The sequence below is a fragment of the Phalaenopsis equestris genome, unplaced genomic scaffold (assembly GCF_001263595.1).
Source record: "Phalaenopsis equestris unplaced genomic scaffold, ASM126359v1 Scaffold000266, whole genome shotgun sequence".
In the NCBI taxonomy this organism is placed as follows: Eukaryota; Viridiplantae; Streptophyta; class Magnoliopsida; order Asparagales; family Orchidaceae; genus Phalaenopsis; species Phalaenopsis equestris.
In genome coordinates this window covers 178,447-195,188 of record NW_018164708.1, presented here as the reverse complement: position 1 = coordinate 195,188, position 16,742 = coordinate 178,447, and the positions used below count along the sequence as shown (strand labels likewise).

Below are 16,742 nucleotides of genomic sequence, written 5' to 3'. Positions count from 1 at the left end.
AAAAAAGTAAAATTTAGGTGTTAGATATGTAAAGGTACAAAAATTTGGGTGGTATGCATGTAAATACGAGGGAATTAGGTGCTGCTGATAGAAGGAAAACATGTGAAGTGCAAGCTTTTATATTGAAAAGTTTTCCCATTGAACTTTGCCATCAACCAAATCTCCATCAATACATTATGTCCACTTTATCAGTGTTTATCAATCGATAGGCTAGGAAACAAGAAGAATCACTGCACTCCTTAAGGTTTAAAATTTACTTCAGCATATTCACAAAGGAAGCCACTAAATTGACCTGTTACAAAGAGCACAATCCATATATTTCCAACCGATAATTAGATCAGTTCGTATGCAGAAGATATGGTTATTAGGGACTGGCTTTGTCTCGTCATACTAAAATCTGTAAACTACCAGGAGTGATCTAGCAAGGAAAGCAAGACTCCAAGCAGCAAATATATGAAACTAAGATATCATTTTTTATTCAAATGTTATACACTTAAACATCCAGAAATTAAATGGTGCTATATATAAATCTCTTACCAACCAATTCTATTGAGACTAAAAGGTAATGAAACTCGTTAATCGGATCAATCAAACTTTCAAACCAAGCACCATTAAAAAAAAGGCCAAAAAGTTCTAACTAAAGTTGAAACAAATCCTCAAACAACTTTCTATGCAGCAGCTAGATATCCTCAAATGGGAACCAACTATTAGCAGTTTATGAACAAATGGATGAGAAGAATGCAACCATGAAATCAGAGAGCAGGCATAGGGTAAATAAAATAAAACAATTACCTCCAAATTCTCAACAGCAGCCTCCCATCCCTCACGTAATTTATGTTAGCAAAGTAACACCCAAAATGGAAGAAGAGAAGGGAGAGGGCTTACCTTGCTCGGCTGACCTAAAAGAAAGAACAGGGGAACAAGCTACGGAGCTCCGAGAGCGAGCAACCACCAAGCCAGGGAATTTCGGCAGAACCTCCCCTCTCCCGATTTTTTTTGCCAACCCAAAACCCTTTCCCAAGTGGGGTTTTTATAGCAAAGGGGGAGGAGAAGGAGTTACCTTCATTCACCTGGACGGTGAGCCTAGCCAAGAGAAGCAACAAGAGTTGCGTGGGGGGAAAGACGATGACAAAGGTGAAGCTTTTAGGCAGAGGAGGGAGCAGGCGAAGTTTTTGCCAGAAACCGGAGCACGTGGAGTGTACGAGGGGATCTCGAGCCAGCGCATCACGCGAGGAAGAAGAGGAGCGTTCGATTCGGCTAGGGCTTGCGATCGGAGAGCAGAGAAGGGGTTCGGCTGGAGCCGCGACCGAGAGGAAGAAGCGAGGCCAGGGCTCGGGTGTGAGTTTGGCTCGCGAACGGGAAAAGAAAAGTGGAGCCGTGTGCGTGAGTTAGGGATTTTAAAATAAGAATTTTTCTTTTTTTTTTAATTTAAAAAGAATCAAATTTTGTGTAATTTATTTTTTGTGCGGCGCCCTAGCTAAAATCAATATTCCGGACGCACCAACGCAGTCCGTTTCGTCATCCGAGGTCGTTTGGACAACCTCGTCGACGATCGGGTCAAAAAACGTGTCAAAATCGGTTTTATTAAAATTTCGAGTCCGTGATTGATCGTTTCAAATTTTATTTAAGCTTTCGATAAATAATGGCGTAGACGATACGAATTGTAGTGATCGAACGTATCGACTCTCCGACTTATGAAGTTCGTGCGCGCGAATGTGCAAATTGTGCATAAGACAATCCTAGGACTTAAAGGTCATATAGGGACTCCTTTTGGGCTTCCTCATGTTGGTTTCAATCTCTTAAGTGCTAGAGACCGATACCAAACATGAGAAACTCCAGAAGGGTAAAGAAGTAGGTTGGATTTCTAAAATGAGGTGGGTCCCATTTCTAAGGTTCTAAGATAGTCAAAGGGAGAACCCTAAGGCTAGACCCTAAACCCTAAGAAGAAAACTAGACCTCACTAAAAATGAGGTCAACATCTACATACTACCCAGTGGTATTTTCAGATTCTTTGGAACTTAAATGCAAAGTTTGCTCAGAGTTCTCAATTTTTCAGTTTTAATTAAGGATTAAATTTGAAGCTGCACATGCATAATTACTTTCAATGGCAGATTTAGACCTTAACATTGCAGAAATTTGTTCGGGAAATCTATTTTTCTGCTTGTTTAACAAAAAATTTGTGAGAAGCTTAGACTCAATAATCTTCTGATCCTTTGTTTACTGCTCTTTGTTATTGTTTATGTAACGTTTTGCGACTCAATTTGCATGATCTTGTTGAACCCTTACAACAGTATGAAGTTCCTGACTTTTTCTATACGTAGAAATATACATGAAGTATTACTTTAGAGATGAATCAAGTGAATGGATTCTATTATACCTCCTGTAGCATTCTTGCTCTTCTCAATTTAGATAGAAATTTTTTTCTAATTTGGCGATGGGGAGTGTTAAACAATTTGAATGATACCAATTGTATGGATTCTTTTTGAAAAATCTGAAGCTTGGTCTGATCTATTATTGGTTGTATCACATGAATCCTCCTTCTAAATCCCCCCTTCTCAACCTTGTATATTCATCCTAGACATACTTTTTGGATTTTGCTTTAGAAATTTGGTTTTATTATTTATAAACCCTTAAAACAGGAAGGACTTGCGACGGCTTTTGGAAATGGACTATCGACGGCTTGCGTAGTAAACATTGGTGCTCAAGTTACATCTGTAATTTGTATTGAGGCAAGGAACTCTATACTCATCTTTACTTTGAACCGTTGTTTTAGAATTTGCCAGTTTCTGCATATTTATTTCAACGGCTTTTTTAATTTTATTTTGCTCCCCTCATCTTTTTATGAAAATTTGAGTTTTAAATTGATGTCTTTGAGAAATTATACAATCTAAATCTCTGTAAATGACATTTCTGTTTGTTATGGTGATCCGCTTTCAGGATGGAGTTGCTTTACCTTCAACAATAATTACAATGCCATATGGTGGAGAGGTGAGTGTTGCGATTCCTTTTAATGTGGCTTATGGGAAATGACAATTGGATATTCTTAACATCATATTTTCATTGTATGTGGTAATAATGCTTGCAGATAAGTTAATATGGCACGTTATGCTTTTAATTACTTGAAATGCTGTAAAGGTGGCCTGTGTTCTGATAACAATGTTTGAATTGGATGTAGTTGGAGATTGGCTTAACGTGGCAAGATTTAAAATTGTATCTTTGAAAAAAAAAGAAGTAAATTAGAATGTTGGTATTCTCTTACGTGTAGTTAAAATGATAAAAAAAGGGGGGGGGGGGGGATTTACATACGTAGCACACAGTTCTTATTTGTTTACATTTGTAACACCTAAAGTTTAATTTTTACATACATGCCACCATTTATGTGCAAGAAAAGGTGTATTTCACTTTTAAAAGGTAAAATGGTGGTATTCTTGAGGTGGTATGAAAGATCTGGTTGGTATGAATGTTAAAAATTAAGTTTTGGTGTTAGATATGTAAATGCATAGGAATTTGGTGGGATGCTTGTAAATGACCGGAAAAATATTAGTTTAATAATGTTATCTTTAAAATTTCATGCAACTCCTATCACCATAAGAGTAAAAGGATAATAGCCAAATTCTTAATTTCGATCTCTACCCAAAAAAATAGGGAAATCAAATATTTTGGGAAGGAGCTGATGATAGCAAAAGGAAGCTAACAGAGCTGACAAGTTTTGTGGATTAGCTAGTTCTAGCCTTTTAGCATAGATATACTTGAGGATGTAATTGGTGATAAAAAGCCTCGAGTTGCTTCAATGCATTGTATGTAATAAACCTTTAGTGGTTGGATTGTGGTTGTAAAAAACTTTCAAAACCTATGCCTTAGAAGCTGTTTCATTCTGACGCATAATAAAATTGAATTGAGGCTTATGCATCAACTAGTTTGAACTTTATGTATGTGTTGATCAATCCAGGCGTTAATGCACGCTATTGTGTTTCAATCTTTTTGTTAGTTTTGTGGGAAGATAGATTCATTTTGTTTGTGAATTTTTAAGGAATATGGAAGGACGAGATTTTGGAAATGCGGACTTGTGATCTTATAGCTGTATGGTGCTGTGAGGCTGTCTTCTGTGAATTCCATTTTTATTCTTTCGGTCTTCTTTTGATGTGTAGCTTTATATGAATTTTTCATTTACCAGTATATTGTGTTAATTACAATTATTAGTGTATGCAACAGCCACTTCAAGGAATTTTAAATTTTTGTATCTGATAATCTTTTGTGAATTATGTATTTTGTAATGATTTATTTGAATAAAAATGGGCAAATACCAAGTCATCATAAATCTCATATAAATGTTGTAATATTCTATAGCACTCACCTGCTGTGTTTAACTGCCTATTTTATTAATGGTGTTAGGACATTTCAAGATGCCTTTTGTGGGTTCAACGCCGTCATCATGCTTGGCCGAGTATAAATACAGATCCGGTAACAAAGCCAATTGACATGCTCATGCTGAATAAAATAAAAGAGTCTTATTGCCAGATTAGAGTGAGTTTTTTTTTGCTTTATTTTTTTTCCTCTTAAATAACTTTTTTCCTGCTTCTTTCTCTATTCTTCCCTTATTTTCCATGTAGTTTATTTGCCTTTTATTTCTTTTACTTGTTTTTTTAGAATATGCAGTTGTTGTGCAAATTTTTCTGTTGTCCTTTCTACGTTTTTTATTTATTTGTTCTGCCTCAACTCTTATTTATTTCGGTTCATTCTTGTCACAAGTTTTTTTTTTTCATTTATTTTATATTTATAATGAAGGACAATTGTTAGAAATTATCTTCTATCTTTATAGTAGTTTATTTTCATAATTGTCTTTATACCTGTACTTTTTGAATAGGAGATTATGCTAAGCTCTTTGTAGTTATATAATGATATGAAATTTAAATGCAATTCATTTTTCTATATTCAAATTTCTCACATCTACTAAACCGGGACCTCCTCTAATCTGTCTTAGCCGAAAACCTAGTTGTCCAAAAGCCTAGTTTTGGCCTTCCCCCCTCTCATTAATTGATAGTATTTTTTTTCAAAATTTTCTACCTGCAATCTTCTTATTGTGTTTTGATTGAATCAAAGTTTCAAGCATGGAACCAAGTCAATGTTATGCCGGTGCTTAGCCTAAGGGCAATTTGGTCTTTTATTTTTATTATTGTGGGGTATAATTAGGCTTATTATGTTTAGGGTTAGATTTCTTTTGTGAGTCTTAGGTTTAGGGTTTGGAAGAGATTTTCTACCTTTCGACTTATAGGAATTGGGAGATATTGTCTACCTCTCGTATTGTAGGTACTTATCTTTGTATTCGGATTATTAAAGATAAATATTTGTTTTGCCCTAGATTCTATGAAAATTTGTGCCAATTTCTTTGTCGGATTGTTTCAATTAATTACGAGAAGTAAAAATTTTTATCTGCATGTCTCACACCTAAACTTTCATATTGTATTTCACTTTTTAAAAAGTGGTAATAGTGTTTTGTATATGTGATATTAAGGATTTGAGTGCTATGTGTGTAAAGATAACATTAGCTTTGAGATGTGTAAATACATAATAATTGTGTGTTTTGTATGCAAATGCCCCTTGTTTTATTCTCAAGTTACTTTTCGGTTATGTTATTCAGTCATTAATATGCCAATATATTTCATATTAGATAGAAAAGTACATTTTCCTTGCCACTTTTGCAGGCTATTTTTGGCTTTCGTCAATGTTACTATTGACTTCCCCCTTTTTTTTTCAGGAGGGCGAGTTTGATGCTGTGGCGATTGTTCACTCTTGTGAGGAAGGCAAGCCTCCTGGTTCACACAAGGCTAGACTGGCTGCCCTCAATGTAACCCATCTTTCTTTAGTGCAATCATTGCAAATATATCATTTATCATGAGTGTAGATCGATGAAATGTTTGCTAGTTATGGCAAGTACTACCTGATGTTAGCTAGCTTGCTAGTTACGACAAGTACTACCTGATGCTTGCTAGCTATGACAAGTATTACCCGAAGACATCTTTGCTATTCAGGATATGTTACTTGCTTTCTGTGAAAGTAAACCGTACAGATACAAGACGAATGTTCATTTTAAGCTCTTCAAAGACACAAAATATAATGCTCAAAATAAACAAAAGGAAGAGGGAAAGAACCATAATGGAAAAAGAAAAGGAACCCTCATGCATGATTACCTGCATTCTTTTGTTATGTTGTGTGTCCAAAATCTACTAATTTCAAAAGGATTAAATGTTCCATTAATGCATGTAATATTATTCTCTTTATTTTTTTGCTTTTGCATCATTTGGACATAATGAATAGCAGTTTCCATCACAAAAAATGGGTAACGTAAAATTTTAGGGAAATTTACATACATACCACAATTTTTATGTATTTACATATCTAACATTTTGATATTTACATTTAACTTTGGTATGATGACCCTATGCATGAAACGGTGTATTTCTCTTTTATAAAGTTAGTAAGAGTAGTATTTTTGACGTAATATTAAGGACTTGAGTGTCGTGCATGTAAATAGAAAAGTTTAGATGTTAATTTATAAGACGTGCACTCAAATATGTGAAATTTTACGTTGTTTGTTTTTATTAAATCGAACATAATATTTCTAAGCAGAAATTCACAAATTACATTCTGAACTATTATTCATTCTCTCTGTGATTCATTTGATTTTCTGGAGTCTGTTTTCTTAATATGAAACCAAGGCGATTCTGGCTAAGTAAGGTTGGATGTAAAGTTCATTTTTTGAACATAAGTGAGTTTGAACTCTTTGGCTCTATTCATGGTTAAAATTATATAAGAACAAATTTGTGTATGATTATTTATTGGTTTTGTTTTCGTAATAATGTATTTATGCACTGGATGTCTCTTGCTTGGGATTGCCTGTTTCAATCTCACCTCGGAATAAATTTTTATCCAGGTTAATACTCAACTTATGTGAATTTTTCCTTCTCAGAATCAATTTTTACCAAGTTGTGGATTCTTTGTGCACGTTGTAGAAAACAATTGGATAAATTGAGAGATTATGTTTTTGTTTTAATCTTCTAGTACGTTCTATACTAATTTTTTTAAAGGGAGCGTTAATTATTTCTCCGTTCTACAATTGTGGATTTTATTGTCCTAAAAGGTAAATTGCAGATCAGATTAATGATGATGACAAGCATAATACAATTGCTAATTCACCTCTTCCTTTAATGTTTGAAAACATCTTTTCTTTCACTTTACAAAACCACTCATTTTAGAACCATTCATCATTAATTCTTTTTGCGCAATTATGATTGATTCAACCAGCATGATTTGTATGTTAAAAACCTACATCTTATTCTGCATTGTGATTAATTTGTTTGTTAGGTTCCTCCTATGGGTCTCTTCCATCCAACTCTCTTTGTCCCAGAAGAATACCCACCACCACCCCGCTCATGGTTAGATACTTTTATATTAGGGAAATTTACATACTCAGCACACAATTCTTTTGTATTTACATATCTCACAATTAAATTTTATTTAACTTAGGCTCTTTAAAGCAATGCATGAAAAGGAGTATTTCAGTTTTAAAAGTGGTATTAGTGCTATTTTTTATCTGATATTAAAGATTTGAGTGCTATGTGAGTAAATGTAAAAGTTTGGGGGTGATATGTAAATACTTAAGAATTATGTGCTATTATATTATAGCCATATCTAATTCTCCATTTGGTTTTGTTTGCTTGTATAATTCTCCAATTCTTCTCATTCTTATCAGGTTCCATGACCATGAAGATATGCTAGAAGATACTTGGCATATGGACTTTGCCAGAAGACCCGACATGTCCGACGGTTTCTATCTTGGCACTAACGGCACTGGTGTTTCCATGTGGGATACTTATCAAGTTTACCCTACAAGACTCAAAAAATATGAAATGGTTGGGCTTGCAGAGGCAATCACCACTAGTATTCTTTCAACAGGTACTTATACTTTGTTGTGTGGTACATTTTATTTTAGTTGAAGGGGAATCTGAAAAGAGAAACACTTGGGAATCACCTCTGCCCTTTTGGTCCTTTGGTGGAGCTGTGTGCAAGTTGCAGAGGCTGAGATATTTTACAGAGGGTTATCTTAAGGAGAAATGGAACTTTAAAACTTAGGGGCATTTACATACATACCACTCAATTCTTATATACTTACATATCTAACACCCACCCTTTGCTTTTTTACATTCTGACCGCCCAATCTTTCTAAAATACCACAAATTTAACTTTTGAAATGTGAAATACACCTTTATGATGCATAAGATCATAATTTAGGCCCCGCTTGGGGCAGCTCATAAGTGCGGGCGGCGTTTTCAAAACGCCGCCGTACTGTTTGGTTCGCGCATTTCACCAGTTTATCCGAAACTGTGTTTGGGTTTTTACACTAAACGCAGACCGCATTTCAGGATAAACAGCTTATCCTGAAACGCACAAGCCACCCCAAACGGACCTTAAGTTGGCATATATGTAAAAATTTTAAGTTTAGGTGTTTAATATGTAAATACATAAGATTTGATTGGTATTCATGCTGATATTCCTAAAAGTTAATGTGCAGATTATCAATGCTTCATAGGGCTATATATAACCATCAAACTCGTGCACCACTACATGTAGTTAGAAAATTTGTGTCACTCTTTGGAAACTCTTAGGGTACCTTCCAATGTTAAATCTGTATCAACGATTAGTTATTTCGTTATCAGAATTGTAGCATTAGTAAATTTTTGCTCTTAACTTGCAGGCCGGATAGATCTTCAAAGGAAGTTATTTTGCAGCATACAAATTGTGAGCTTTAGAATATTATGAGCTAAAAGTTCATATTACAAATCCAGCCTCTTATATTTTAGCATATTCTTGCAGATTGGTGGAGTTGCTTTGACACCTGGTCTTGTTCCTGTGGTTGAAGAGAGGTTTGCTTTCATTTTCCCAGAAGCAGTTTTTTGCTTGGCCATATTTTGAGATATAACACTACAGTTAGTTTATTGTAGTTTTATGTAAAAGATTGATTAATACTTCTCTTACCGATTGGCTATATGCATTAATACTCCAAGAGCAACTATTTGTGATTGTATATCTACGTGTTTATATGGATGCCCTTCTGATAATGAAATTTTTTAACATTATAAGCATCTATTTTCCATAGTTTTTTTTTTTAAATATGAATGCAATATTTTAGAAATTGAATAAGGTCTATGTATTGAATTTGAATAGCATATTTGTATTTTTCTCCCTCTCTCCTCACAACCGAAACAATCTTGGGTATTGTCCACTACACAAGTGACAAAGAACTGGTGGAGTGCACATCTATGATAACCACCTAGGGGTAATTAGGTAATGTGTTTGTATAGCTACTAGAATATTCAATATGGCTTATATACTCATCCTGTATCTCTCGGATAAAGCTAATGATATAATTCTCTATTTCCTCTCCTGTTTTATGGCATCAGAGCAGCAACCCAGGCAATTTGGGTTTTCTTCAATCTCACAACTGGGAGGCGGCTGAGAAGTGAAGATCGACTCCCGATCTTCTTCGTGTGGAGAGTATGGATTCACAATTTTCTTCTCCTTTCGTAGCTATCCCGATTGACTTTCTGGATCTATTTTTCCCGCTGATCCCTCCTACCAAAATGTCATCTTCTTCGTCATGCTCTTGATTCTCCCTTCCTGGAAACTCTACCAGCTAATGCAATACCCCCATCATTGAAATTCCTTTAGAATAATCTGAAAAATTTCAATCAAAGCCCTCTTACAGCCGACAACTATCATATATGGCGAGCACAAGTTCTCAATTCAACAAATGGTTTCTTAGGTTTCATACAAGGAAGCACTCCATGTTCACCTAAAAATCTATTCTCCAATGAAGATAACTTAATACTTAATTCCCAATATTTAAGTTGGATCCTCATTGCTCAAAACTTGCAGCTCTGTTCTCAATGATTTCTCCTGCAATCCTGCCTTACTATTTTACCTATCCACCATCGCTGAAATTTGGAGTACCTTAGCCAAATGTCTTCAACCAAAAAACAGATGGAGGCTCATGCAGTGGAAAAATGAGCTTCATAATCTTTCAATGAACACTTAATCCATGAATCTATGACCCGATACCTCTCGACCATCAAAACATTGGTGGATAATATATCAGCAGCAGGAGGACATCTAGATCGTGAGGATATCATCCTATACACTTTAAACGGACTACCACCGAACTACCAAGAATTCAAGACGGCTATCCTTAAGCAACTACAACCGATTGAACTTGATGACTTCTATTTCTTGTTGTGCAAACATAAAACCAACCAAGCAACAGTTCAACAAAAATTGGGGTCCTCGGCTAACCACCAATTGGCCTTGAATGCTTACCGGGGACGCCAAAACAACTCATCCCACGGTCATGGAAGAAATCAGCCCTCTAACTATGAGATCTAAATCAAGTCGCAACCCACACCGATACCTAGTTGTGTGACAAATATGTAAAAAAATTGGCCACTCAACTACGCATTACTGGCACCATTCAAATCTCGAATATACACCCACCAACAATGCATTGCAAGCAAAATCGTCATGGGTTCTAGATTCCAGAGTTACAACTCACCTCACGGTAGATCTCGACCAACTCCAACTATCTACACAGGCTAAAGGATCTGAACAAGTTCTTGTGGGAAATGACCAATCCATACAGGTGATGATATTCTTCCTACACCAACCCGCCCTCTTCGTCCTCCTTCCATATGGCATTTACCATCACTCTCCCACAATTTGCTCTTCGTTCATAAACTTGTTAAAGATTATAATGTTGCCATTATATTTGTTAAATCTGGCTTTCTTATCCTTGATCTACAGACTCACCAAATCTTACTTCGTGGCCATAGCTCCAAGGGGCTGTACTCCATTCCTACTTTACAACGCTATCCATCTACGTCCACCACTCATCAAGCTTTGTCTACATCCACACAAACATCTGCATTTTAGCACAAAAGGCTTGGACATCCTCGTCCGGATGCTCTACACCACCTTTCCAATTCTCAACCGGCACTTGGAATCCATTATAATTTTTCTTTATTTAATAGTTGCAAATGTAGCAAAAGTTAGAGACAACCTTTTCCTTCTAGTTCCTTAAATATATATTTATCTTTCCAAATTATACATTCAGATGTATGGGGTCCATCCCCAATATTATCAAATCAAGGCTTTCGTTATTATGGAATTTTTATTGATGAATATTCCCAATTTTGTTGGTTATACCCCCTCAAACATAAAAATGAACTTCCACAAATATGATTGCAATTTCTTAAAATGCTCAAGAATCAATTCACTACTACCATAAAAATTTTTGATCGGGTAACGGAGGAGAATACACCAATTCTAAGCTCCAAGAAGCCTTTCATCTACGAGGAATTATTCACCAATTCTCTTGTTCATATACACTCCAAAAAAATGGAGTGGCCGAACGTAAACTCGGCCACTTAATTGAGACCACCCGAACCTTATTATATGATGTCCTCTTCCACTTACATTTTGGCTTCAAGCTCTCCGCACTTCCGTTTATCTCATTAATCGCATGCCCTCAAAAATTACAATATGGCTTGCTCCCTATGAACTCCTATACAAGAAGCCCACTTTATACTTCCATCTAAAAGTTTTTGATTGTCTATGCTACCCATGGTTGAAACCGATAGCATCACATAAATTCGTCTTTCGATCCACACCGTGCACTTTTCTTGGCTACACTCTTAAGCCACAAATGTTTCAAATGTTATAACCCTAACACATCTAAAATTATCATTTCTAGTCACGTTGTTTTTCATGAAACCATACTTCCTCATCTTCAAGATTCTACTTCAACCTCCTCTTCAACCAACTCCCTATCCAACCTACTACTCCTCATACCTGCATCAATTCACCACTCACAGCGTAATTCGCAAATTCCTTCCTCTTTTCCAGCACCGAAAACCACAATTGGTACTGCTACACGTCCGTAATTACCCCTACCTCTGCTCCTATGCCCGAAAATCTACCTGCTGGTGATTTGCCCTCAGCTTCTTCGCCTGATGAACTTCGACCAACTGTTTCTATGCCAGCAGCTTATCTGTCTGCAGCGCCACCTCCCATACAAAACCACCCAATGATAACCAGTACCAAAACGGGCACTTTGAAACCCATTCGACACCTCAATCTACTTCATCATACTCCACCCAAATCTGATCCTACATCCTACTCGTAAGCTGCAAAGCATGAAGATGGGAGCGAAGCTATAAGTGCTGAATTCCATGCACTCCAAGCTCAAGGCACATGGACACTTGTTTCTCCTCCATCGAATACACCGCTGCTGGGATGTAGATGGAGATATTGTACCAAATATCACTCATATGGATCAGTTACGCGCTATAAAATAAGGCTTGTAGCTCAAGGAATCAATCAAGAATATGGCATAAACAACTATGAGATTTTCAACCCAGTTGCGAAGATGCCTTATCTCCGAACTCTCTTGACAGTGGCCTTCAATAACCACTGGCCAATCTTACAATTTGATGTGCCTAATTCTTCCTTTCATGGAACTCTCCAGGAGACGACCTATATGAGACAACTAACTGGCTTTACGGATGTGTAGTTCCCGCAACATGTGTGCTTACTGAAGAAAGCCTTACATGGCCTCAAACAGTACCCTAGAGGGTACACTACAATATTATAATTTTTTATCCAGTTGGACTTCACAGTTAACCATGTCGATCTGTCCCTACTTGTTCTCTGCCAATTCGCAAGTAACATATTCGTTCTTTTATATGTAGATGATATTTTGTTGACGGGAGGTTGTATGGACACCGTTAATCAAGTGACCACAAAACTTTTCAATCGCTTCCAAATTAAGCAGAGATTCTTAAATTTCTGGGTATTGAAGTCACACTCCATGTTTTTGGGTCAACAATCTTACCTTCAAAACATTCTTCAAGAAATTGCTATGTTGGGATGCAAACCAGTCTCCACCCTTCTTCCAAGTAAGAAATTAGGAACACCGGAGACTCAAACCACTTTTGGACAATCCAACATAATGTAAAGGGCTGCGGGATCTCTACAATACTTCAAAATTACCTGGCCGGATATCTCTTTTTGGTTGAACCAAATATGCCAACATATGCATAAACCAACAACGTATCACCTCTAAATACTTAAACGGCTTCTTCACCATCTACATGGTACACTTGAATATGGCATTCTTATCACACATGGAGAGCCTATTCTTCGAACATTCTCGGATGTCGATTGAGCTGGTAATGTGGTTAACCACAAATCTACTAGCGGGTTTTGTTCGATGCTTGGTAAGGCTTCTATTGCGTGGACAGTAAAGAAACAACACATAGTAGCAAGGTCATCTACGGAGGCGGAATACCACGCTTTGGCCGAGGCTACAAAAGACATTATATGGCTTCGCCATTTTTTAATGGAGCTCGGGGTCTCTCAATCCCAACCGATAAGGCCATTTTGTGACAATGTCTCCGCCATGGCACTCACCAACAACCCAATTTTTCATGCCTGAACGAAGCATATCGAGATATATTATCACTTCATCTGGTACCATCTTCAAACAGGCCAGATTGAGATACCACTACACAAAGTGACAAAGAGCAGGTGGAGTGCACATCTATTATAACCACCTAGGGGTAATTAGTTAATGTGTTTGTATAGCTACTAGAATATTCAGCATGGCTTATATATACCCATCCTGTATGTCTCGGATAAAGCTAATAATATAATTTTGTGATTCTCTATTTCCTCTCCTGTTCTACCTCCATCCCTCCCCTCTTCTTTGGCTATTCATAATTCTTTTATACATTACATGTACTCATATACACCATATATTGGCCTCACAAAACAACTTTTTTCAACAATCGACTAATAATCTGTTTAATTACAAGCCATTTATCTTTTTTTTTTTAGAAATGAAATTAATAGGGTTACGAGACTTAGACTGATAACTTAAATTTATATCTAATACTATCATAAATTAAATTCCAACCTAAGATTATCCTAGAGAAAAATTACAACCTAATTAATATATGTTTAAATAAATCAAATTAAAAATATATTGAAATTATCTATGCAAAGCTTGTACGAGCAATTATTCTTGGTTGATTTAATATATGTTTTGCTAATTTTCCTATTGCTTTTCACTTTAATTGATTAGTTTGTGCTTATCTTAGTACTACAAATTCTCTTATATATATATTTTTTTTTAATTTTTCTCATTTACGTGCCTCTGAATCTTTCTTATTTTATACATGCAGAGTTTTGCAGGCCATCCCTTCAAATGAAGCAATTGATACTGTTGAGGTTTATTAAGTTTTTTTTTTTTATTATTATTTGCTCCTTACTGCATTTTTTTTTATTTCGTGCAACTTTTAGAATTTTTATAATTACAATATTAATCTTCATTACTTTCCGGCATCTTTTTTTCCAACGTTAACAAATACATCACACTTTCACTTTAGTTTAGCATTTTCCAATGTATTTTTTTTATTTAGTTTAGCACTTTCACAAGTCCTTTCTATTTACATGTATAACACCTAAATTGTTCTTTTCACATTTATATCACACAAATCTTTCATATCATATAAAAAATACCACCGCTTTAACATAGGTAAGATTACTTATATGTGAAAATTAAAGTTCAGGTGTTGATATGTAAATATACATAAGAATTGAGTGGTTTATGTAAGTAAATCATCCTTAAAATTATGATACCTATACAAATAGCACACTTCTTAAGGCACATAATCTTTAATTTTTGCCTATTTATGATTCTAATAGAATGCAAAAGGATAAAAAAGAATTTATGGTTTGTAGGTGCTGCAATCAAGAAGTGATCCTTCATTTGTTTCATGGAAAGGTGGCACAGTAAGTAAACCGCTTCCTTTATGTATTTACATGTTTGTTTTTTTCTTTTAATTTCGATCGAGGGGCATTTACACGTAAAAACTACCACCATTACTGTCTTTTTAAAAGTGAAATGCACTTTTTCATGGCGAGATTTATGATGCCAAGGTTTTACAAGTGTAAATATCAAAGTTTAGGCGTTCGATATGTAAATACGGAAGCATGGTGTGGTACCTATTTAAATTTCCCTTCGAATCGATTAATGCAAACCCCTAGACTCAGTTGGACGTGATTTTAATCCAATTTTAACTTCTGTTTACAGTGGCTCTTCCTTCAAAAATTTTTCCCTTAATTCATTTTCTTCATGATTTTGTAGAAATAAAGTGCTGTTTTAGTATTTTTTTTTATTTTCGGGTTGGTGAGCATTAAGTGCAGTTAGGTTAGAGGTTAGCGTGCTCGATCACGGGACTTGGTGGAGGATGTGAATTTAGCTTAAAGATTATTAATCGCTCGAAAATCAATTCGAAATTTTGCTCTGATCGAGATCGGATCAAAATAAACGAGTAGAGCTATGATCCAAAACTTTTGATATAATTTTGACTCAAAATAAACGAGTACAGCTATGATCTAAAACTTTTGATCAAATTTTGATTTTTCTCGAGCCGATTTCAAGCCATATATGAATCGGCTCGAACGGACTCGAGATCGGTTCATAGTTTTTTTTTTATTATTTATAACAATTATATATATCATACTTAGTAAAATTGAAAAAAACAAGGCACAAGTCAATTACGAGCTAATTTCAAGCCGGAACATATCCAAATAACTTATGTTGAGCTAGTTTGTTTCAATTTTGAGCCGGATCAAACCAATTCCGAGTTGAAACATATCCAAATAACTCAATTTGAGCCAGCTCACTTCAATTTCGAGCTGGCTCTGCTCGGAATTGAATATAGCTAACCACGAGCTGATTTCGAGCCGCACTAAATCTATTCGAGTCCAGCTCGGCTCGAAATCGGATCGTTAAAGCCTTCGCATATCAGCGTGCAGTTTCAGTATTTACTTGATGAATTAAATAGAAAGTTGAAAGCTCCTTCCAATATATTATATTTATAATGTTTTTGGGCAGATTCTGGCCATTCTTGACATCAGCCGGGACGCATGGATCCATAGAGAGGACTGGATTCAGAACGGAATACACATAGGAAGTGCCAGAAAACTCAGGGATTCTTACTATCTTCAAGCCCAGGCGATGTGTTATATTAACTCCTAAATTACCATTTTGTCATGTTTCATAAAATCTGCATTTATTTGTAACGGAAATGTTTCCCATCTGTATCTGGAATGTATACGAATGTAAATATAGCAATTATATTTCATCTATTTTAAATGTTTTGAGGTATTTATTAAGAAAAGTTTGTTTATTTTTATTGCATATATTTTATCATAAGTCTTTCATTATTTACTACTTTATTATATTCATTCATACATAATTTTCATCTGATGGTAGGGGTGTAAATGAAATGAGTCTAGCTCAAGTTAACCTTAGTCTGAGTTTGATTGAGTTTGATTGATTGATTGAGTTTGATATTGATCTCAAGCTTAATTTTATGAGTTTGAGCTAGTATATTAAATTAGTTGAGTTGAGCTCGAGCTACCTTCAGTTTGAGCTTGATGAATTAATCGAGTTTGAGCTTGATCTGGAGTTTAATTCTATGAGTTGTGGGCTGAGTTATGAGCCGACTTGTTTAGAATGAAAGAGAAGATTAAAGCAAGCTAGTATTATGAGGAAATGATAACAATAATGAGTATTTAGAAGATAATTAATAATAATTTAATGTAAATATATAATATATTATTTT

The 16,742-nt window shown here is 35.5% G+C and overlaps 2 protein-coding genes across 3 annotated transcripts in view; one reads left to right on the top strand and one right to left on the bottom strand.

Annotated features, from left to right (window-relative positions):
* Positions 1-16,289, top strand: part of LOC110024662 (actin-related protein 9) — a 33,272-nt gene extending 16,983 nt beyond the window's left edge. The window contains exons 10-20 of one of the 2 annotated variants that reach the window (XM_020724760.1): positions 2,640-2,729; positions 2,938-2,988; positions 4,393-4,524; positions 5,756-5,845; positions 7,363-7,433; positions 7,751-7,953; positions 8,753-8,796; positions 8,872-8,921; positions 14,292-14,337; positions 14,851-14,901; positions 16,010-16,289. In XM_020724760.1, coding sequence (XP_020580419.1) covers positions 2,640-2,729; positions 2,938-2,988; positions 4,393-4,524; positions 5,756-5,845; positions 7,363-7,433; positions 7,751-7,953; positions 8,753-8,796; positions 8,872-8,921; positions 14,292-14,337; positions 14,851-14,901; positions 16,010-16,153 — 972 coding nt within the window. In that variant the 3' untranslated portion in view covers positions 16,154-16,289. Of the gene's footprint in view, positions 1-2,639; positions 2,730-2,937; positions 2,989-4,392; positions 4,525-5,755; positions 5,846-7,362; positions 7,434-7,750; positions 7,954-8,569; positions 8,644-8,752; positions 8,797-8,871; positions 8,922-14,291; positions 14,338-14,850; positions 14,902-16,009 lie in introns of those variants that run through there. The other variant, XM_020724761.1, reaches the window with a different exon arrangement.
* Positions 16,166-16,742, bottom strand: part of LOC110024682 (ethylene-responsive transcription factor 1B-like) — a 987-nt gene continuing 410 nt past the window's right edge. Inside the window, exon 2 of the mRNA XM_020724790.1 lies at positions 16,166-16,219. Within this exon, the coding sequence (XP_020580449.1) occupies positions 16,166-16,219 (54 nt within the window). The remainder of the gene's footprint in view (positions 16,220-16,742) is intronic.